General features: G+C 45.2%; 1 protein-coding gene across 1 annotated transcript in view; it reads left to right on the forward strand.

Moving 5' to 3' along the window:
- Nucleotides 1-24,611, forward strand: part of GRIN2A (glutamate ionotropic receptor NMDA type subunit 2A) — a 379,633-nt gene that overhangs the window by 298,873 nt on the left and 56,149 nt on the right. Inside the window, exons 9-11 of the mRNA XM_036070595.2 lie at nt 3,051-3,176; nt 6,850-7,079; nt 14,361-14,521. Of these exons, the coding sequence (XP_035926488.1) occupies nt 3,051-3,176; nt 6,850-7,079; nt 14,361-14,521 (517 nt within the window). The remainder of the gene's footprint in view (nt 1-3,050; nt 3,177-6,849; nt 7,080-14,360; nt 14,522-24,611) is intronic.

The raw sequence follows: 24,611 nt of genomic DNA on the forward strand, positions 1-24,611 counted from the left end.
GACATATCTGCATAGTGAGCTAGAGAGAACTTTTTTTCCAATTCAATCAGAGAGGGAAAAAATACCATCAGTTGGCTTGGCTCGTAAAAAAAATGGGTCACTGATATCGAATCTGGCATCAACCCAATTTCCCCTAGATTTTTATCTTACCTGGACTCGTAGAACATTGTCATAAAAAGTCAGGTATTTTTTGCGGAGTTAAGGCCTCCTTTCCCCCCCTTACTCTTCCTACTGTATCTTTAAAAATAAAATAAAATACATTGTAGCCAGAGGAAACTATTTTCAAAGCTGTTTTGACATCAGTAGGCTTAATATTTTTTCTAGTCACTAAATTACATCCCTATTGGATTGTGCACCCCCTTATTTACGGTCATTATCTGCAGGTTTTGAAAGTCATAATGAACCATGCTAAGCTACATTTTTCCATTCACTGGCTCAGTCATCTGGAAGAGCCCAAACATTCAAAATCTGATTGCATTGCTCTTCATTATTTCCTATCCTCTCTCCACAAACTCCATTAACTCCCGTTGGAAACACTTGCAGGTAATGCCTCTGAGCTTCTGTGTAAAAGTGTAACCAGCGGCTCTTCAAGGACAGAGGTGGCATCTCTTGGATATTTCCATTCAGTTACTTTCAAAGACTTTCCAAGCAGATCGGATTGTTTGATCCAAAGAAATGCTGACCAGAGTCTCCTAGATTGAAGTCCCTTCATGAATGAATGTGGTATCTGCTTTAAACCAGTAGAGGATATAATCCAGAGCCACCCAAAATATTTCTGGGTCCCTCCTGAGACACTATAGATGGTGCTTCACCATTATTCCAATGCTTTTCTACATTGTGGTGGTGGTGGTGGTGGTGGTGGTGTATGTGAGAATAGCAACCCTTCAGGGCACTCCTAGGTACCTAACTTATTAAAACCAGAACACTGTAGCAGAATTATTTTATCCCCATGCCATGTTCACAAATCAAGGGACAGATGTCACTTCCAAGTGGGAAGATACCTGGGATCAGTTGCTTGATCCGGCTTGCACCTAATTTCTGGAACAGTTTGTGTCCTCACTAGGATGCATCAGCTGCCAAATGAAGCCCACTGCACATTTATAGACTCTGACGTGAGAATGAAGAATTCAGAAAGGATGCCCCTTCATATTTTTTATCATGTTATCCCAACCTGCAGAGAAAAGAAGTTACCAGATTAATAAACGCACATGTTTTAAACCAGGGTGCCTTTTTCAGGACGCTGAACAGCGCACCACCACCACCCCTGGTTCTGGCTTTAACCATGGAATCAAACAACTATTCCATTTAATTCACTATGTGTATAGTGTGCAACACACACCACCAAGCACTTTCCATGTCTATGCTCATTGACTCCTCACGGTGATCCTCCTCTGGTAAGATACACCATGCCATTAACTATACCCGACTTAGAGAATTATTTTACTATTTATTCCTATCTTGAATATTCATTATTTTTAATCCCCTAATTATTCATTTCATTCTCCTTTTTGGAAACACCTTATTACCAAATTGCAATGATTTTAGGGACATAGTATTGTTACTACCCAAGGTAATTTCAATGAAGATATGTTATGGTTGCAATCTCATTGATTTCTTTGAACTCATCTTGTGTTATTCAAAGTGAGTAGGCTATGTTGTTACCTGTTCCTTTTTAACATATCCGCACTGTCGAAGCTGCATTGCAAAGCATTCCTTCTGGTTTCTAAATTATCCAGTGTAGTTAAAGCTTCGGACATACCAGTTTCTTGTTATGTAGTAAGCTCATTAAATTGGAATTTATGATGACCTCTAGCTGTGTTAGGTAGTCACAGACTTTAATGATAAGGTGGCTTGCGACCAGCCTAGTTCTTTATGATTATTACTAGCTCCATCAGAAAAACAATTTAAAAATAATAAAATGTCTACTATTCAAGAGGTGTTATTGGGCTTCTTATATTTTACCCTCAGAAAATGTTTGCTTATGAGGCAAAGGATTATAAGTTTATTGGTATCCAAGGGCAGTTTCTTCCCAGTGATGCATTCAGGTGGAGATAGATTCATTTTTCAAAATTTTAGCCTCTGTTGATTTTCTAGCAAATATGTGTCATATATGGATACAGTGGCTCCATTCAGCTCCCTCAATCAGACTGAATATAAATGCTCTTAACTTTCTGGAGTGTTCTAAGATTTAGAACCTTGTGACTTGGCCTGCCCTTCTGAGATGTCCATATGAAAATAAGCTGATGTAAACTACTTCGGTGGGCAGGGGGTGGGGAGGTGGGGGAGGGAGTAACCACCTATCCATCTACTACTTCATTGCCTCTACTCTTTAAGCGATGCTTTTTCATTGAATTACCATGTGAATGTAATATCCTCAAATGACTTTTCAAATGCATTTAAGCCCATTACCAACATCAACAAGATTTTAAACTTGTAGAGATCTCATCTGTCCAGAGCAGAGGGCAGGGTGGGCAGCGTGGCAGTAGTGGGGGCAGATGATGACCTTCCAGTATTGCTGTCAACCCCATGATTTTATGATCCTTTTCTAACAGGTTGTAATGTTCCCTTTCCTTCTGGAATTCCCTGCCCATCATCCCTCCAGCATGTAAGGATAAAAATGAAATTAAGAATAAAACCCATGCTGATCTGCAGAAGCCTTAGGATTGACTATTTGGGTCTAGTCCCTTGCTTCCTCCAGCCTTGGTCCCCTGGATGATGCAATAATCATATAGGACCAGATGGCCTCTTTATTTGCATTCTTTCTCCCATTTGTTTTTACTATCCTTGACCCGATTTGGAAAATGTCATATGCTCTTCTCTATTTTTATCCTATTATATGCAGCCTTATAAAATACCTCAAGTATTTTTAGAACGAAGGATGGTGTAGACGTATGAATCCACAATGACTAGCTTCTTTTGAATTATCAGATTCACGTCAGGGAGGGTTTCTCAGTTGAACCTGCAAGTGGACCTCTGGGCTTCCTGCTGGTCCTGGTTGTGAGGATGTGCCAACTGACCATGTCCCACTCCTCTGGCTTGTTCACCCACAGAACCGTTCAGCGCCTCCGTCTGGGTGATGATGTTTGTGATGCTGCTCATTGTGTCTGCCATCGCTGTTTTTGTCTTCGAGTACTTCAGTCCTGTTGGATACAACAGAAACTTAGCCAAAGGGAAAGGTGAGACCCCTCTCATCACTATGACCCAAAGTTGATGCTGTTTCATTTGCTTTCTACACAGGTTTCCCATTTAGAACGCATCACCCTATACTGTCTTGCTAGTCTGATACGAATGGAGCTGGGTCACCAGTACCATCATTCCATACAGTTGTGAGTTATTTGCCTGAGCTGAAAAAGGGATAAAGCCAAGTGAAACATTTTCATCATTTTATCTTTTTTAAATTTTTTAAAAATATTTTATTTGACAGAGACACAGTGAGAGAGGGAACACAAGCAGGGGGAGTGGGAGAGGGAGAACAGGCTTCCTGCCAAGCAAGGAGCCCAAGGCCGGTCTCGATCCCAGGTGGAAACTACCGATAATTTGTCCAGAGAGCAGATTTGAAGAAGTTTTCCTGGCAATTAACTTTTAAAATCTGTGTCAAAAGAAATGTCAAGATCACAGTGAATCTCGCTTTCTGTCTACGCAAAGAAAAATGACTTTTATAGGATCTAGTTTAAGAACATTCTCCAGGTTACTGAATCACACTTGCATTCATTTGACAATAAAAATAATTATAAAGTGGTATTTTCCCCCAAAGAATTGCATTTTCCTCTTGACGGCGCCTGACCTTAGTGCATTGTACTTGATAAAGCTGTAATCAGTAGATAGAAAATTGCATTGGGCAACAATCATTGGCTCTAACTTATGAAGAGGCTCCTATGCAAACCAACATTCATGTTATAGACATAAACACATGACATCACTTTTGAGTGCATTTTCCTCATGCATAACAGGGTCTAAGTGGATGGCTTCAAAAGGCCGCTGCTAGGACCAAGTCTCTTCCCTGAAACATGACATAAGTTGGTGGAAGACAGCAGGTCTTCAACATACAGCCATTCAAAATCAAGGCACTTGAATTTGCCACATACTCTTTTCACTTGGAAGATTCAGTATTGGAAATAGCCAGTAGGTCATGGCAATCTGTTAGGAACTTAGTTTTAGTGAAATCCTCCCACTTCCTCACCGCTGAAGAGTGGTGATTATTATATATACACCATCTCCCATCAACCAAACATGGTGAAAATGCCGTGAATAATCATGTTGTGTTTAAATGGGAGAATTGTCAGCCTCCACTGAGAGGGCAACCGATATGGAGCTTCCAACAGAGTGGGGCCTGAGAAGGCTTCCTGTGAGTGACCACACCTTTAAATGGGAGAATTGTCAGCCTCCACTGAGAGGGCAACCGATATGGAGCTTCCAACAGAGTGGGGCCTGAGAAGGCTTCCTGTGAGTGACCACACCTTTAAATGGGAGAATTGTCAGCCTCCACTGAGAGGGCAACCGATATGGAGCTTCCAACAGAGTGGGGCCTGAGAAGGCTTCCTGTGAGTGACCACACCTCAGCGGAGTCGGTGTTCATGTTTGTGGGATCGGAGTTTGGGCTATTTGTGAATTCATGCATTTGTCTGATGAGTATTTACCAAGTGGGTACTATGTGCCAGGCACTGTGCTAGTACAGGGGAGTCACATGGTAAATCAGATAGAGATTTCCTGACCCCCAGGGAGCTGAGAATTTGGTTGCAAAGACCACACGTGAACACATACATCAATAATCACAGATGGTAATAAATCTTAAGAAAAAGGGGAATAGAAGAAACCAAAGTGAAGTGATGGGGGGCGGTGGTCCTCACTTTAGATAACATAGCCAAGCAGGGAAGAACTTTCGGAAGACATGACATTTGTGCTGAGACCTGAAGGATGAGAAGTCATGTGAAAAAACAGAGGGAAAAGCATTTCATGCAGAGGGAACAGCAAATGCAAATGCCTTATTGGGGAATCGATCTTGATGAAACAGAAAAGATGGGAGTGAGGGAGGTGGGCAGTGATACAAGATGAAGGGCAGAGGCAGGACGAAACATGTATGGTGTGGGAAGGTCACCGGGGCTACTCTGTCAGGATAAGGGGAGGGGCAGGCAGCAGTGGACGGAGGGGGCGCAGTGAGGAAGGTGTTCGTTTTCTGAGAGCCAGGATTACGGTGGTTTGGACTTGGCTGGAGAGAAGCAGATAAATCAGGGCTATAGATTGGAAGATCAAAGATGGTCCAAAGGCCAATTACGTGCCGTAATTCCTCCTTTGGCTGAAGCACACACCTCGAAGACTATAGTAAAATGAGGAATCCAGCACGCCAACTCCCAGCCCTTCCATCACCTCGAGGCTTCTCGTTTCCTGCTCATCTGCCTGTGGAAGCTCTCTAGAAAGAACAGCGACTTGTCTCTTGGTGCAGTATGGCTTTCTGTTACATTTCACTGCACTTTATGGGGAAGATTTTATGCACGGCTCAATAATTGTAGTCATGAATCAGGAATTCCCAAAAGTCTTGGACAGAACCCCAGCAAGGGCCTATTTCTGATTCCCAAACAGCTGTCGCTCCTGGTCAACATGCATCTCTAATAAAATCAAGCAGTTCATGAAGTTAACTGGATAGACTCTTTTTTTTCCTAAGAGTTCTTGGCATCTTGGGAATAAGACCAGAAGATTATAAAACTAGGCAAAGAGAGACAGAAGAGTTTGAGATTGAGCATACCAGAATTAATTGCCTTCCCTTTAATGTGCTGTATGAGGGATATTATAAATATTGCTGTAGTCACAGTTTGGCCTCCAACGTGTAGAAAGCTTGTCTCTCCCAGGCTCCCTGCCCAGAACTTCATACCTTCCATCAGTGATTCACTTCTGCCACTGTATTTATTGCCCACTCTGCTGGCATTGCCAACTGAAGTCTGAGTAGATCATTTTTTCCCATCTTCATTTACTTAAATGACATAAAAATTAACCTTCTGTTAAAGGAAGACCTCTTGCCCATGAAATGAGGGCATACATTGATTTTTTTTCCCCTTGTGCAAAACAGACGTGAAAGCCCTAACGCGTGCATTTCACAGCTGCGTACTCCTCACCCCAATACGTTGTGCCATGTTGCCCTGCCTCTTTAGTTAAGATGGCTACGAGGCACATTTCAGAATCTTAAGAGGGACCCGTAGCTGTTGCAAGGCTACACCGAGGGAGAAAAAGTGCTGGGATATCAGAGCTCATGGTCCATGACCTGCAGCCAGATGTCTTGCATATGTGAAGTGCTGGAAGAATTAAGCTCTATTGTTCTGCTCCTTGATGTCTCCATTTGCAGAGGGCTTTCGTTTGGTTTTGTTCCTCTACTGTGCACACTTTACATCTGAGTTTGAGCAGGAGCAAGTGCTAGGGAGAGTCGGATTAGAATACCACACATTAGCCGATGAGAACCGAAGACGCCCCCACACACAGTTTTGTAAGGCTCACTATGTTTATTAAAGGAGATTGGTTCCCTCAAATGGAAATCGAATCCAAATTTACAACCGGCCCTAACGTGACTTCTCATCCAAACCCACATTTTGCATGGCCATTTGCTTCTCCTTTCTTGCTTATTTTTGATTTCCCCTTCTTTTAAGAAACATGGCAAGAATCCAGCCAGATAGAAATGCAGGAAGAATGCTGTTTAAAGATAAAGTGTTTAAAGATAAAGGGAGCTGTGGTGGCTGGGGTTCTGGGCAATGATGGGGCGCAAGCATGAGAGACCATTCCATCTTCTGGCCAGTGGTGGGGCTGCAGGCGGCCGCCACTGCCCTTTGGAGAAAATGCTGACAGTGTCCTTTCTGTAATTTGCAGCACCCCACGGGCCTTCTTTTACGATTGGAAAAGCTATATGGCTACTCTGGGGCCTGGTGTTCAACAACTCTGTGCCCGTGCAGAACCCCAAAGGGACCACCAGCAAGATCATGGTGTCTGTGTGGGCCTTCTTCGCTGTCATATTCCTGGCCAGCTACACGGCCAACCTGGCTGCTTTCATGATCCAGGAGGAATTTGTGGACCAAGTGACCGGCCTCAGTGACAAAAAGGTAAGGTCATCTTGCTTTCCTCACCGCCTGAGGGGTGGATCTTTTTTTTTTTTTTTTAATTTTTTTATTGTTATGTTAATCCCCATACATTACATCATTAGTTTTAGATATAGTGTTCCATGATTCATTGTTTGTGCATAACACCCAGTGCTCCATGCAGAACGTGCCCTCCTCAATACCCATCACCAGGCTAACCCATCCTCCCAACCCCCTCCCCTCTAGAACCCTCAGTTTGTTTTTCAGAGTCCATTGTCTCTCATGGTTCTTCTCCCCCTCCGATTTCCCCCCCTTCATTCTTCCCCTCCTGCTACATTCTTCTTCTTCTTTTTTTCTTTCTTAACATATATTGCATTATTTGTTTCAGAGGTACAGATCTGAGATTCAACAGTCTTGCACAATTCACAGCGCTTACCAGAACACATACCCTCCCCTGAGGGGTGGATCTTAAATGATCTCTCCTCAGAAGGGCGCAATTCAGGCTCCTATCATCCAAACCCATTGACTGACTCTAGAGCACAAAGCCAGAGGGGTTTTGTTTTGTTTTTTCTCTCTAAACTTAAATTGGCATATTTCTAAGAATTTTAGAAACAGAACCTTAAGCTCAGCCCTCCGGGGTCTAAAAGATTCCAGATCTCATTTGGAAGCATTGCTTCCCCAAATGGTCACTTCTCATATTTGTAGGATCACGACAGGGACGCTTCCCAAGGCTCTGTGACTCATGGGAGGGCCCAGGCTGGAGTTCTCCCTTCAAGGGAGCATGTGATGGTGAAGAAGATCTATGAGCCTCGATAAGGGAAACTTGGGAGGAAGTGGGGTGCTCTTGGCTGTAGCCACCTCCCCGTTCTCTGGCCTTGGCCGAGCCTCTCATAGACGCCATGCCTTGGATTTCTCATCCATGACATGAAAAAAATCATCTCTAAGGCCTACCCGGAGACAAGACAGCTCCTTTTTCCCTGGGTAGTCAGGCAGTCCCACCATCTGCATTCCCGACTCACCTGAAGTTTCCTCAAGGGACACCAAAGGAACAGAGAGACTTTTCATTCACATTGGCTCCTTTTACTCAGGCACATCCCCAGCCCTCCCTCGTGGGGCTGCGCCTCCCATATCAGAAAGGTGGAAGGGGTCGCACCTGCTGTCTCCATTCTCCGTTGGAATGTCGCGAGGGGTGGGGGGGCGGGCTGTGAGTGGCTATTCAGAAAGGCACACGGAGGAAGAAAAGAGGTAAACTGGGTGCATCCTTCCATTGAAATCTTAGGTTCAGCAAACAAACCCTGACTTGCTAAGCTCAGCAGTGTGGGGATTGCTGCGCGGCCAAGATTGTCCGTCTTGTGTATGCGGATAATCGTCTCTCTTTATAAAATCGCACCAGCATGTCTTGCTGACATAAGTCTACGTATATTCTTTTGGCATTTATCAAAAAACTGTGCTGAATAGAAAATCAACCGTGAAAGGCCCTAACCGCTTATCTGTGCCATATGCTGTGCTTGAAAGAGGTACAGAGAAGGCCTGTCATCAGGGAGATGATGAGGGGCGGGGGCTGGGTTGGCCTCTCTCTGATGGCTTCCCACTGTGACTTCAGTAAATGCCAGTCTGCTTCCCCTGGCGACAGAGCCCTGGATCATCTGGCCCACCCCCATGTGTTCCCTCCCTCTTGCTCACGAGGCCCCCACCCCGCCACGTTCCTTCAGTATCCCAAGTGTCTTTCCACCACAGTGCTCTTGCACTGGTTACGTGCTCTGCCTCAAATGTTCTTCCCCATTATCCGTGGCTGGCTCCTCCTTGACTTTCAGGCCTTAGGGAAAATACCACCTCCTGGGAGAGGCCTTCCAGCCACCATGACGAACTTCGCAGCCTGAGTTTATACTCCTGTGAAACTTAAATTCTAGTAGAAAGAAACAAGCAACATGTGAGTAAACGTAAATGGGGAAGAACATTCCAGGCAGGAGCTGGTGTTATAAAGGAGGTAAGACTGATGAGATTAAAGGTGATGCTTAGGATAGAGTTAGCTGGCACTTTGGAGGTGCTCAGGACATACTTGTGTGTTGAGTGAGAAAAGTGTGGTGTGGAGGACACCGTGGGCACCCCGTCTGGCTCTCCCTGGCATCCCCTTTCTGGCTATGTGCCCATCCCACATTTGCTGTCAGAGGCTCCTACCAGGGATCTTCACAGGGTCATTACCTTGGGGTACTGGAACAGTAAAGGCCTGGAGATTTGAGTGCCCCCAGTCCCTTTAGTTACCTGTAACCAAGAACAAACCAGTGTGAGAGCCCAAAACCCCAGCCGCCCCATTGCATCCAGGCGGGGCCAACCCAAGGTACGCTTTACTCTCCGGAGCTCCCCGCGGGATCAGGTGGAAGGTGAGACTCTGCTCAGCAGCTGAGACTTTGTGGTGCTTTTATAGTCACAGAATCTGGCCCCACCTCCTCATTCCTCCCCATACATTTGGGAGAAGAGGTTGGACCAAGCATGAGAGGAGACAGCCATCGTGAACGTGCCTTGTAGCCTCCGGAGACCCCTCCGGCCACAAAGCGCCAGTCCCCGACTCCATCACACCGTGGGAGCCAAAATACAGAAACAGCTGGAGCACTGGGGGCCCCGTCCTCGGCGAAGGGTTTTTCAAGAAAGTAGTGGGCAGCTCATTTTGCTTTTTGTTGCTATTTTCAAAGGCAAGGGGAGAAAGCAATCACTTGCCACATAGTTTTGGATCTAAATAACATGACCGCTTGTGAGAAAACTAATTAGAACCACTAATAATTTGACCTTCTCTGACTCAGAGACACCTAGTAATAGATACCACATCCTCATGGGACACAGCTCGGCTTCCAGGCTCAGAGCATTAGTGGCAAGCAGATAGCTCTTTTAATTAAATGTTTGATACAATTAGATAAACAGCAAAATTCTTGGAGTAAATAAGCTAAATGCTCCCAGAAGATTAATAGCAGATACACCAAGAAAGTCTGCAAAAATAAAAATCTATATTGAATCAATTTATTTTAATACTGTACATGGTGGGCTTTTTCCCCCCCCTCTTCCTTTTTTTTTTTTTTTTAAATCACAATTACCTATGTAACAACTCAGGTTCACAATGCTTTTAAAGCATTTTGCAGTCTTAGTGCTTGCTGGGAAAAGCACCTTTGAAGCCCACAGTGTGCTCAGATGAGCTCAGCCTTCAATTATAAATAGGCAGATTCACGGGTAGATGTTCCCCTAGGAATGACTAAAGGAAAGTTGAAACGTTGGTGGGAAGCCTTTCCAACATGTTGGCAATCACGAGGGTAGCGGAGCTCCGTCCCTAGGAAGTAGGTTAATGTAGTGGGAAGAACAATGTCGTCTTCGGGGTCAGATGAACTTGCGTTCAGGTCTTGACCTTGCCATAAAATGGTCATGCGGCCTTCGATATGTCAGTATCCCCAAAGCTTAATTTCCTAATAAGAGTGGGGGCGGGTATTAATACCTTTCTGGCAAGGTTGATATGAGGCTTAGAAATAATCCTCACACGGTGCCTGGCACATGGTAGATAATCCTATTATAAGAACTGCTCCCTCCTTCCACCCTCCTCCCTCCCCGCCTCCACTGCCCCTTCCCCTCCTCTTCATCACCCTCCTGCTCCTTCATGATCAGCATCACTGCCTGATGAGCCCATTCCTCACTTCCAGGGTCTCAAGTGCCACTGCACTGGTTGGCTTTTGTGATAATGGGGGGAATTCGGGAACTTTCCTTGGTAGAGGAGCCCAGGAACATGTCCCCGTGAAGTTGTGCTGTCTCTGAGCCCTGCGCCCATACTGCTGGGTGGTCACTGGCTGAACAGAGGCCTCTGAGCCTCCCCTCCCTCCTAAGGGCCACGGTTGTTTGATGCTGACCCCCGAAGCTTGCAGCCCACCAGCAGCGGGAGAAGACCGTACCTGAGGTACAGGGTTCCCAGGTGCCAATGTCCCTTATTTATAGCCACAGAAGATAGATATTTTTAATAAGTGTATGGTTGGGGTGTGTAAGAGGAATGAAGAAATGTCCTGGTCAGTTGCCATGTTTTCCCTAAACATTTTATGTCCCGTATTTTGCATCTCTCCTTCCTCCATCCAGAAGGGCTTGCCTTGAGAGAGAGAAGCCCCAGGGAGTTCTCCTGCCCCCAGGCATCATGATTGCATTGCTCTGTGGTCTTGCTGACCGTGGACCCCTCTGCATCACTCCTTCCTTTGCTCGAGCCCACATTTGTTTTTTTCTGTGTCCGCACGGAACCCTCTGGGAGAAAGTTGCACTAGAAATCATTCTGGTAAACTACATGGAATATGTCCTCAGTGGGAGGCCCTGGGATTTAAGAGATGAGCCGTGCTTGCCCCTAACTATTTTTCACACTGTAGGTCCTGGCTTTTTAGTGAGTCATGAAAATAATTTAAGGGTCGTGACCATTAACAAAATAGAACAAAGCAGAGGACGTCAGAGTATATCACATGGAGGAAGAGTGCTCTCAGGTGGAATGCGTGTGCATGTGGACGTGAAGAAATGTCCTGGTCCATGGACCATGTACTGAGAGTCCTGCTTTAAAAAGTGTGATCACCTTGACTCTAACGGGAAAGGTTCTTGGATCTCAGTGCTGGGCTGAATTTTGCGTGGGGGAGGGTACAGTCGAGGCCAGAGAAGTGTGGAAATTCATCCCTGAGGCTGATTATCCGTCTCCGTCACTGTGTAAAGCAGAGAGGTAGGGATGAAAGGAAATCTAAAGAGCTCCGTGGCTCCCCTGTAGCAGATGGAGAGTGAAGCGGAAGGCATTTGGTCCAGTGGGCCATGTCACTCGCCTCTGGAGAGTAGAGCAGCTTACTAATGCCTAGATTTATGAACAGCACTAATACCTCTGTCCCCAGAGTCGGGGCTGGTGCCGCCTCCTGTCTTGGTGATGAGTTGGGGCACTGCCTGCCACAGTAAGTGCAAAGAGCATTTTGCTGTTCGTGTGCACACACGTGTGCGTGCACACACACACACACACGCAGTCTCCCAATGCAAGGCACCAGCAGGAGGATCTCATTTGGACCATGTATGGCCACTTCCCCCAAACTACTTATTACACAGCAGCATGCCTGATGTAGGGGACACAGTTTTCAACTGGAAATTTTAATTAACGGTGAAACGAAGTGTGAGTCTGGAAGAAAGAATGATGTTTTCAGTCCACCTGACTCGGGTAAACTCGGACTCCTTCTCCAGCAGTTCTGAGCTGCATGGAAGACAGGCTGGGCTGGAAGTATGAGACATCTCTGGATCCTGGCCCTGGTCCCGCCGTGGATTTGCTGGGTGTCCTTCCCTTCTGTGGGTCTCAAGGTCCTCCCTCTAAAAGAGGAGGGGTTACTATTGACGGTCTGTGAGGAATGACAGGGTTCATGAGGACAGGCATATGTAGGATTGAATTCTGGGCTGCTACTTGCAAGCAGCGGGATCCTAAACAGGCCACGTAACCTCACTGAGCCTCGGTTTCTTCATCTGTAAAATGGAGCCTCTAAGATTAGCTACCTGGCAGATTCCTCATGAGGATGAAATGATGCAACATTTGTAAAGTCCTTGGCACAGTGCTGGCCCCAAGCAAGTCCTCAAAAAGTGCTGGTCATTATAGTTCCAGAATTTCGTATCTCGTGGAAAAATGAAACCCAGGGTACTTTTTTGCCCATGCTAATAGTAAAAATAAAAAGTAATAGTAATTAGTTCTGAGTGCTTACTCTGTTCCAGGCACTATTTTAATTACTTGATAAACTTTAACAATTTTAGAACTTCCCATTGACCCTACAAGGGAAGTACTGGTATGTTTTCCACTCTAGAGACAGGAAACAAATGGAGGCAGTGTGAAGTGCCTTATCTAAGGTCCCACAGTTCGTAAATGATAGAACCTGACTTTTTAACCTCTGAACCTGAGCTCACACTTGTACCTATTGCCCTGTGTGGACTCTAGATTTTATTTGTGTGTCTGGAACTCAGACCTAGTACTCTTGACTCCGAATCTGGTTGGGTTGCCCCAAACGCTAAAGTTGGGAACAGACAATATCGGTCAATCAGGGAAGAGAAGCAGAATATGGACATCGAACCCTTTTGGAGGCCTGAGAGCCGTGCAAGACATGGGCATCCCCACGAAGCTAATGGTTAGGAAGAACTTCAGCTCAAGAAATGTCATGGAGCCTGCCATGATGCCTGGAATATATTAGGCCCCCAATAAGTATTGGATGCATGCATGCATGAATGAATGGGTGAGTGGAGAATGAGTGCATGGAAACATACAGTCATTGTAGGGAAAGAAAAGTAATTTTCCCTCTACCCTTCTAGGTTCTTGGCTGAGACACCTCTGTAATAAAAAATTAACAGGAGAAAAATAAACAGAAGCTTAACAGCATGGATACCTTCTGTAGACATGGGGCATGCCCAGGAAAACCGAGCACCTCCCCGAAATGGCCCAAGCCACCAGCTTAAACACCCCCTCCAGCTAACCACAAAAGAGATGTTGGGAGCTGGGGTGGGGAGGCCAGTGATGGGAGGTTATCAGGAAAAGCATAGTAAACAAGGGTGAGGTTATCATGCAGATTTAAGTTGGTGCCTTCAACACCGATAAGAGTTTCTAGAGTTTGAGTCATCTTCCTTTTCCAGGTGCTGAGAGGAAGACAGCCCTCTATGTAGAGCTTTCCCTTAAATGCCTCTTAGGAAAGGGTTAACTTCTCTTCAGAGCTTCTCCTGCGTCTGCTGTTTCTTAAAAATAACTAGCCTAAGAGGATCCTTATGCCAAAGAGGCATATTTCGGGGTGACACGTTCGGTTTCTCTTCATCATTTCCTGGGGGAGGTGACGGCAGTTGTCAGTGGGATTCAGAGGAGGGAGCGATTGGTGGGGAAAGCAGAAAATTTCACCAGAAGATAGATAAACGAGCTGAGTAAAGCAGTACCTTAATTCCAGCTCAGTTAGCGTCTCCCAAGCATGGCCTGCGTGCCCACCGTGAGGCTAATCTCTATAACAGCACTGAAAAAGTCAATCCAACAAGTGTCTCTCGCACACCCAGCCAGCCCCATTGCTAGGCACTGGGGGACAGTGGGAACGAGACAGACACTGTTTCTAACCACCTAGAGCTCACAGGCTAGTGGCAGGTATGGTTAAATAAAAAAGGAAGCCCAGAAATGTATGGTTTTTCAGCTGTCCTGTGCTAAGGCATGCGAATGTTGAACCCCTGACACAAGACAGAATGGTGGCTGACTTCTCCTCCTTCTCTCTCTGTCTCTGCCCTGTCTGTCTGTCCGTCTCTCTCTCTTTCTCTCTCCAGTTTCAGAGACCTCACGACTATTCCCCACCTTTCCGATTTGGCACGGTGCCTAACGGCAGTACTGAGAGGAACATTCGTAATAACTACCCCTACATGCATCAGTACATGACCAAATTCAATCAGAAGGGAGTGGAGGATGCCTTGGTCAGCTTGAAAACAGGGTAAGGATGATGGGTTGCTTTCTTTTTTTTTTTTTCCCTCCGCAGGCCTGCCAGCCCATAAACCTCACAGAAAATGACTGTCTTTGTGCCTTGGTGCTTATCTGCCCTCAGCTCTGTATTTTCTGGAAAGCAGCTGCGGTTAAGATGAACCCCAGTTGAGGGCTGCTTTTGTGAATCTGATGAGCATCACAGGCTTCCTTCTGAGTTGCATTAAGGAAAAGCAAATCCAGGACGCTTTGAAATGCAGAGAACCAGAGGAGTTTCTTAAACCAATAAAGAACGTGGTCCAACTCCGTGGGATCTCTCAGCCAAAGAGAAAGATCTAAAGAGTTTGTTAGCTTATTTAAAGTGCTGAAAACAAGTGCTATAGATTATTCTCTGATTTTAGGTAGGAGTTTTTGGGGTGCAGCTTTGTGTGAAAGCTGACAGTATCACATTGACGAAGGAGAAAGGAAACGGGGAGAGAAAAGCAAGGTGAACTCAGTCTCTCTAAAGCTACAGCTAAGGTTCCTGTCTGCCTGTTGGCATTGCACAGCATAGCACTCCCGTGATAAGGAACTGTCTAGAAAAGATGGCACAGAGGCGAGGAGTTTAGGACATGAAGCTGGAGTGTACCTCTTCTCCCCACCCCCCACTGCTATTGTTTCTGACTTGGGGCAGATGCCTCATTGTTCTCAGCCTCACCTGTAAGATGGGACTCATAACAGGGCCTTCACAATGTCAGGGATGTGCGAAATGCATTTTTGGGAGGGTCCCGTTCAAAACGATTCTGTTTCTAAATGAAGTTCTTTCACGAAGGCAGTGTTGCTTATCCAGAAGACAAATTTCCGTGGGCCATGTGGGTCATCAGGGATTCTTGAGCGGTGAGACATGACTGTTGTAAGTTACCCTGGAACTTCATCTGCAGCCTCTTCCTCTCGCCTGTTCTGCAGGCCCACTGGGGCTGCTCCCTCGTGTCTGGTGGGGCAGACGGGCCCCCTCTAAACCCTCAAGCCCCATCCCTGTGTGCTTTCCAGGAGCTTTGGCTGGTAGCATTTTGTCTCTTCAGTCTCTGTGGAATCTCATCAGCACCTCAGCAGGGGCTCGAAAAGCCAAGCCCATGACTTATCCCAAACTCATCCACACTCTTCTCATTCTGGCTCGGGGTGATTTTTAAAAACGTTTTATTCGAGCGTAACACGAGGGCAGAAAGGATACACATATGAGGTATAGTGCCTGAGGACTTCGTACAAACTGACCATCCAGGTCCATTCTCAAGACATAGCCAGTCCCCAGAAGGCCCACCACACCCTTTTCCAGTGGCCAGTCTCACTTCTAAAGCTGTGGATTCTTTTGGCCTGTTGTTCTCACATGTAAATGAAATCACACTGGACATTTTCTTTTCTGTCTTCTTTCAGCTCAGCAGGTCTGTGTGTGACACTGTGGCGTGTCATTCTGGGCCTTCATTCTCATTGCTGTGGGAAATTTCAGGATGGGGACATGCCCCAAAGTCATCCATCTCTTCTCATCTTGGTGAACACTGGGGTAGTGTCCCATTCGGGGCTATGGCGGGGAGGGCTCCTAGGGGTATTCTCAGCCAGGTCTGTCCTTGCACAAGGGAGCACGTTGCTCTCGGTATGTACCTAAAACAGGAGTCGCCAAGCTATAGGATGCATGTATGTTGGATTTTAGTAGAGATCAGAAAATTCTGATTACTTTCCAGCTGAGCCCCAGATAGGGGCTTTGTTTGTTTCTTTCTGCATGGTCTTTTTATCAACATATACTATCACTTGGGACAGACGGTGAACGCAAACATGGATGACAATGGTTAGAAACAGCGGGTGAAGCCTAGCTCACCCCCTCTCCATCCATCTGTCACCCAGTGCACAAAATGTGTTGTTTTCTTTCTTTTCCCATTTTTTAAAAAACAATTCGAACAAAAAGGAGTTGGGAAATGGAAACAGTTCCTGGCCATAAATTGTACAAATTGTTTTCTGGAAGCCATATAAGAATTATGACATCCATCCCAGCAAACTTGGGCAGATGGCGGGCTTGCCCTATACTCAGTCTTCCGTGTGGGGGACGTTTTGTGCTGTTACATTAAACTCAGAAACTAGAGCTGGAGAGGTAGGAGTCTTTTTTAAAGAAATAACTCTGCGGGCACCTAGGTGGCTCAGTCGGTTAAGCGTCTGCCTTCAGCTCAGGTCATGATCCCAGAGTCCCAGGATTGAGTCCGGCATCGGGCGCTCTGCTCAGCGGAGAGCCTGCTTCTCCTTCTCCCTCTGATCCTCTCCCTGCTTGTGTTCTCTCTCTCTCTCTTTTCTTTTTCCTGTTATACTTTTTTTAAATTTTATTTTGTTATGTTAGTCATCATACATTACATCATTAGTTTTTGATGTAGTGTTCCATGATTCATTGTTTGCGTATAACACTCAGTGCTCCATGCAGAACGTGCCCTCCTTAATACCCATCACCGGGCTAACCCATCCCCCCACCCCCCTCCCCTCTAGAACCCTCAGTTTGTTTCTCAGAGTCCGTAGTCTCTCATGGTTCGTCTCCTCCTCCAATTTCCGCCCTTCATTTTTCCCTTCCTACTGTCTTCTTTTTTTTTTTTTTAACATATAATGTATTATTTGTTTCAGAGGTACAGGTCTGTAATCTCTCTCTCTCTCTCAAATAAATAAATAAAATCTTTAAAAAAAAGAAAAAAGGAAGAAAGAAAGAAAGAACTCCCCACTCCCGTAAGAGTGAGGGCTTGGCTATGCTCATTACAGGAGGTTCAGTTTCAGTGGAGTTGAGGTTGGGAAAAACCACTTACAGGAGGTTCAGTTTCAGTGGAGTTGAGGTTGGGAAAAACCACTTACAGTTTAACAAGCTGCTTGGTTAATTATTTAAGTTAATTAAATTAAATTTTGAATAGAGAGCACATTTACATAATTCAAAATCAAAAAGTATTGTGTGAAAAGATAAATAGTGAAGAACCTTGTTCCCACACTGTTTCTCTTCTGCCTGGTACCCCCCACAGGGGCCACATTTCCTGAGTGCCCTCTGTCCCTCCAGATCAACCAGTGCATAACTAAAAGACTTCTGCAGTTCCTTTTTTGAAAACATTCATTATTTTTTTTTATATTGGTCTGTTGGTCTTTTTCTTACTAATTTATATATTGGAGAAATAAGCCCTTTGTTTGTGGTATGGTTACAAATGGTGTTCCCAGCTTTCTTATCTTTTGAGCGTCCAGATGGTATTATTTTTCCATGCCGATTTTTTTTTTTTTTACAGTCAAATTTATCAGTCTTTTTTTAAGGCTTCTTGATTCTGAGTCGTAATTCAAAAGTCCTTCTTCACTCCAAAGGCAGAAAGTTACTTTCTCATGTTTTCTTCTATTCTGGTGGCAGTTTTCACGTTTGGACTTCCTCTTGGGGGATAGCGTGAGCCATGACTCCAACCCCCGAGTGATTATGGGAAGCAAAATGCCACCACAGAACCACCCCGAGATCTGACCAACTCCATGTGGGTCATGTCTTCTCTTCCTCCTCCTCCAAGACTTCTGTCCTTCAAGTGTCTATGTCACCTTGCTTCTGATCTTTTCCTTCCTTCTCATACCTTGCTTGCTTTTTACATTTTTCATCATGAAATAGGTTATTTTAAAACATGATGCATAGCATGAAATAATTTCACAAGAGTGAATATCATGGGGATATATTGTTGAAGGAGTAATAATAACAAAATGAACTCCTCACGTACCCACCACCCAGCTTTAAAAATATAGTCATTCCCCTCCTTCGTCATAGCATCTCTAGAAGTTTCCATCCCTCTGGAAGGTAGAGAGAAGAGCCCTATCCTATGCACCCCTGAATTGTTAAACTGGAGGACATTCCCTTTATGGGGCCCCCAGGACCCTAGAATCCAGTAATCCCTGGCTTAGAAAACCCAGAGCATCTAGCTCAGCTGCTCGGTCCTGCCTGGGTGCACATGGGTCTGTGGCATCTGCTGTTCAATGAAGACGTGGGCATGTACACCAGGGTCAGTGGATGCGGAGGCTCCTTTATGGAGCCTGGAAGGGCCTAGAACACAAGTGAGGCCTTGGATTATGGTTAAGAGTCCCAGCTTGGTCTCCATCCAGGTTCTGTCATTAGCAAGCCGTGGCCTTGGGTCAGTCATATCATGTCTCTGAGTCTCAGTTTCCCATCTAAAAAGCGAAAACACTGAATTCTTTGGTCTCTGAAATGGTTCTGATATTCTCTTATTTGTGTCAAACACTTCATTTAGAACTTTCCAAAAATACAGAATCCAGACAAGCCATGTATATAAACACTGTCAGTTAGCAGGAAGGATGTAGAATAACTCTTCAAAGCTGGGGGGTCTCCAGGCCTCGCCCATGAGCCAACCCCACCTGAATCACATGGTTACGCATTAGATGCAAGTTCTGGGTCCAACACAGGATCTTCTCTCCAGTGCTAGAGCCTGTGAGTCTGCATTTCAACAAGCATCCTCCTGCTTCAGGGATTTCGATCCATGCCGAACTTTGAGAACTACTGTTCTAAAGGAGTTCATTCCCTCAACACGTTTTATTAAGACAGCATATAAAAAGTAGACCAATCAATATAACCATGTAGCTTATCCCTGGGATCCATAATTGCTTTAAGAGCGTAAGTAGAGAGAAACTTGAAACTAAGTACAGTTTCATTGTTTATTGAAACTGAAGATAAATAGAGAGAAACCATCCCAGAAATGATAGGGCAAATCAATGAGAAAACAAGATTTGATGTGTGAACATCGACAGAGATAGGATTTTTCAGGAATAGGTCTGTTGGGACGTGTGGGGCTCTCCTGAACCAAGGACGGACGAGTGGTTCGTGACCACAGCTTTCTAGACCAGGGTTTCTCGGAGTGTGGCCTGAGTCTGAGTCGGTAGGGGTGCTAAAAGAAAATGTGGGTTCCGGAGCCCCACTGAGCCAACAGAACCCGAGACTCCAGGGGCAGGGGCCAGGGCCGGGGAATCCTCAGGTGATTCTGAGGGGTGCTGATCCCACTTTTCAGAACATCTGCTCTAGAAGAGGGAGCTGAAGCTGAAATGAGTGGAGGCAGATTTAGATTTACAAATGCTCCATCATCAGAAGCTGATGTTCTCCAAGCAGTTTTGGCAAGTGGGCAAAAATGCAAGCCTAGCACTTAATGCCGGATTTAAATTAAACAATCAACATCCCCAGGACTCCAAAGAGCCTCATATTTCACGACACAGTGGGATGGTTTATGTTTATTTTAACTGATGTTCATGTTCAGTTATTTGTATATAAGTTTATGAAAAGTCCTAATTTCCTTTAGAAGCATCAGTCGTTAGCCCTCGGCCTCCCGGTTCCCTATCTATCTGATTTCGTTTCCAGCCCAGCAATGTTGGGAAACCGGCAGGCATCTTCCGGCTTCCCTTACGTTCAGTAGTCGGAGAGAAGAATTGGGAGCGAGGGTTGCCTTTTGACCCATAAGCATGTACTGCAAGGCTCGCATTGTGCTCAGTGGCGTATCTGTAAAAATAAACTGGAGAGTGGCTACAGCTACTTGCATGTGTCAGGACTGTGTTCGTGGTGCAGGTGGGCATTGAACCCCTATTCCAGAGCACAGAGTCTCCAAGCCGGTGGGGTCCGGGAATGCATGTTTTTATTAGCACTTCTGGTGACCCAGATACAGGTCGTCCCTGGCTTTTAAGAGGTTCAGTAGTCACATACGGAGAGATGGTGTTCTGTCTGGAGCAGACAGGACAGGGAAGAGGAAGGGCATTTCGGGAGGAGGGCACAGAAGGAGCAAAGGCATGGAAGAAAGTTGGGGCATGTTCATTTGGAAGTGCCTTTGGGAAAGTGGCATCGCAGACCCATCTCATCTCTGCACCGATAGAAACCTAACAGTTTGTGAGATGCTTCATGTGCATAATCTCATTTAATCCTCACAGCACTCTCTCTCTTTTTTTTTTTAAAGATCCCTTTCTTTGTTTTAGAGAGAGAGAGCACAAGTGGGAGGGGAGAGGGAGAGAGAAACTCAAGCAGACTCCACGCTGAGCGTGGAGCCCGACGCAGGGCTTGATCCTACTACCTGGAGATCATGACCTGAGCTGAAATCTACAGTTGGACGCTCAACCGACTGAGCCACCCACGTGCCCCTCCACACAGCACTCTTATGAGCTGGGTACCATTATTATCTCTTTTAAGAGATGAAGAACCTGAGCTTAACTAAGTTACTCAAAAGTCTATTTAACTAAGTAACTACATTGTAGAATTATTAAGAATTATTACTGGGTTTGCCTCCCCACTTGGCAGTGGCAGCCAGGTGGTTGGGTGTAAGAGGTTAGAGCTCAGGGAAGAATTGGAGACTGAAGTTATCTATTATATATATGTGTGTGTGTATATATGTGTATTTAATACTGCATATGATATACATCTATTTTATACTATATATAGTATAGTATGTGTAGTCAGTATGTGACTGTCTGAGAGTTGAGGAGGTCACAGCATCCTCATTTCCATCCTCAAAAGAAACTGGTCTGGGGATGTGGAGATTGCCAAGGCAAAAGTAGACTGGGAAGGCATAAGGATCCTCCCTGATGGTTAGCTGCTAGGCAGAACATGTTCTTTCCAGGATGCTGTTTGGGCAGGTTTTATTCACTATATTTTATCAAGCACACAGAATCAAACTCAGAGGTTCATTTTCAGCTGTGGAGTTCGAGCGCAGGCATAGAATGAGGGTGCGGTGAGCCATTTTCCTAAGTGGGATAGCGTCATCTCCAGAGAAAATCAGAGAGACAGTGACGTGCTTCCTGAGATCCACCCCCACATTGCAAATAAAGCTTAAAAGTAATTGCTACCACATCACAGTGTTAGGAATTTTTTCCTTAATAAAAACTCAGGAAAGCACAGGCAGCTTTTTGTGTGAGTGCATGCGTGCGTGTGTGTGTGTGGTTGCAATTACTTCTTGTTAAACTCGATTAAAACTACACTAGTGGATTTTCAAGGCCACCCATAAAATGTCAAAAATAGGAACAAATGGGGGGGGAAGTGTAAAGTGGGGTTCCAATTCTGTAGACCCAGACATGGAGAGAGAACAGAGAGAGATAAAAAGGATACAAAACTGAAATACACCAAAACATTATCAGAGATAATGCCAGATGATTATATGGTGTCCTTTTTATCCTTGTACATGGAACAAGTGTTTTTTTTTATCTTTTTTTTAAAAGATTTTATTTATTTATTTGAAAGAGAGAGAGAGAAAGCATGAGCACACAGAGGGAGAGGGAGAAGCAGGCTCCCCACTGAGCAGGGAGCCCGATGCAGGACTCGATCCCAGGACCCTGAGATCATGACCTGAGCTGAAGGCAGACACTTAACCGACTGAGCCACCCAGGCACCCCATAGCAAATGTTCTGCAACCGAAGTGTCACTTGCAATTCTCAGAAAAAAAGTTTCTTCTGAACACCACACTTCATTTCCTCCTGGTGTTTGTCTCGTGTTCGTACAGCTTACACACTGAATCAGGGTGCGCGCAAAATCCCTGCCTTGCTTTCCTCAGTTGAGCCTGTACCGTTTTGTTGGACTGTTTTCACATTTAATGACCAGGAGATATTTCACCAAGCGAGAGGAATATTAATTAATTTAACTGTCATTGCTCTGCATTTTCATTCTCCTTTGGCTGGCACTGGAGGCCCCTACAGGAAATAGCTTTTAGAAAGCTTGCTGATACCATTTTTGTAGACCAGTTTGTTGAGAACGCTGTCCTCTACCATCTCTTGGACATTTGCACCCTGAACAGTGTTGCTTTTCCTCCACTTTAAGGCATGTTTCTATCTGGCGGACAACACAATCCCTATAACTACTCGGCATTTTCTTTTTTCTTGAGCTACGCCGTAATTCAGAGCTCAGTGTATGATCCTCTATGAGCCGCTGCGGAGAGCTTATGTCCTATCTGCTTCCTGACTTTCCCTAAGGCCTTAGCCGCGAGCCTTAACTCGTGAATTCCCTTAACTCAATCAGATTGTTTTATCCCTATGTTTAAACCTTATTCTGTTGCAATTGGAATAGGCTATGTGAATTGCTTTGGGAACTAAGCGAGGTATTTCTAAGTAACAGGTAACATTTATTGGGAGCTTACCTACATGCCAGGTAGTGTCCTGACTGTTTGGCCTGCACTATTTAAATCTCACAGCAATGCTATGAGAGAATGACTATCATGATTTTCCCATTAACAATGGAAGAAATAGGCACAGAGAGAGTGAGTAGCTTGTCTGGGTCACACGTGCTCCAGGGCCCATGCTTTGAGCTGCAAGTTAAAATAATAATTATGAACATTCCCGTAACACTGCCCAATTAGCCTGCTTTCTAATGGCCCACTATTGTCCAAAACCCAGAACCAAGTTTGTTCATACTTTAACCTTAAATATGTCTTTTGTTTCCCTTGAAAATCTTAATGCTGCTTTAAAAGGGGGCAGTATTTCTCCTTCCATTGAGATGGGGAGAAGAAAGGAACTCACGGACCCCTCAAAAAACAAACCCCCCCAAAAAAGGATGTATTTCTTATATTGGGATACATGTGGTTAGAAGTTCCTCCCCAAGACCACGAAGGGGCAAGAGCTCCCTGGCCAATTCCCTCTCCCGAGGGACTGCCTCTTCTTCCTGCCTGCTGAACTCACATGGAGACTTCGAACATATGATCTCATTTCATCCTGCTTTGACTCTGCCAAATAGGCCTTCCCTCATTTTACAGAAGAGCAAACCAAGGCTCAGGGAGTGGAGGCAACTCGTCCAAAGGTTAAGTGAGTGGGCAGAGCTGGCTTTCAAACTCAACCCGGCATCTCTTTCTCCCCCTAAGTGCTAACTCTCTGCTTGTCCGACAAGCGAACAGCTCTGGGAGAGTTGGACGCCTTTGCCATGAGGCAGGGGGGCTGGACCGGACAGGCAAGGGCTGGTGAGCTTCAGAGCTGGTCCTAGCACCCATGCCCTTCACCACTATGCTGTACTGTGTCTCATTGCAAAATAAATTCTCACTGTAAAAAACCAAAAATAAGGAAAAATAAGCATCCCTTTGACCATGACCCAATCCCAAACCACAACCCCCCACACACACACATACACACAGAGCCAGGTAGGCACTGTTATCTGTTGGGTATTACATGGCATTTCTCCTAAACCTTTGTTATATGCATTTGCGTATATATCTATGTCCACACATAATTATCAATTCATTCTGTGCGATGCTGTGAAACTCTGTGCAGAATATCACAGTTTGGTGTTCAATTAATAATACGTTTTGAAGAGTCTTCTGTATCCATAGGTCTGTTGTGCCTTCGTCCTCTTTGACTGCTGGGAAGAATCCTGTGGTATACATACATCACAGTCTGTTTGACCATTTCCCTTTGGGGGCTGCCGGTCACGTGGCTGTGTTAAAAATCCAGACGAGTTCTCTAGGCATGACTGCAAGAAGTAGAGTTTCTGAGTCAAAGTATTTATACACCTTCTTGAACATTAGTCTTATTCGGCTAATTGATTGATTTACTTATTTTCTGAGTGGGCTCTTGGTACAGAACGTGAACTTTGGAGGGAGAAATAAGTAGCTTCGTATCCTGGCTGTGATAATGACCAGCTGTGTGACCGTTGGCAAATAAATAACCCCTCTGAGCTTTTCCCACATCCGTACAATCCTGTCCCCTGGAATTTAATGAATTGACTTTAGGGAAAGTACTCGGCACTGTATCTTGACACATACTAGCATTTTATCAAATGTTGATTCTTTTTCCATTCTTTCTTTCATTTTCATGTTTTTTGGTCTTCAAGATGCCCCATCCTTCAGTTCTGATGTGTGACAAGTTCGGCATCATCATTATACTATGCTCTACTACCAGCAGGGTAATGTGATGCTTTCAAGCTGAGCATCCTGGATTCGAATCCCCCTCTGCCAAAGTCCAGCCGTGGGACCTTGGATAAGTTAATTAACCTCTTAGACCCCAGTTTTCGTATTCAAAAAATGATGCTAATTTTGGCTCCTCTGCTTAGGAGAACGTTGTAGGATTAAACGAGGTATGCAGGCAAACAACAGAGTGTCTGGCGCCGAGTAAACACTCAAGAAAAGTCT

The sequence above is a fragment of the Halichoerus grypus genome, chromosome 6 (assembly GCF_964656455.1).
Source record: "Halichoerus grypus chromosome 6, mHalGry1.hap1.1, whole genome shotgun sequence".
Classification (NCBI taxonomy): domain Eukaryota; kingdom Metazoa; phylum Chordata; class Mammalia; order Carnivora; family Phocidae; genus Halichoerus; species Halichoerus grypus.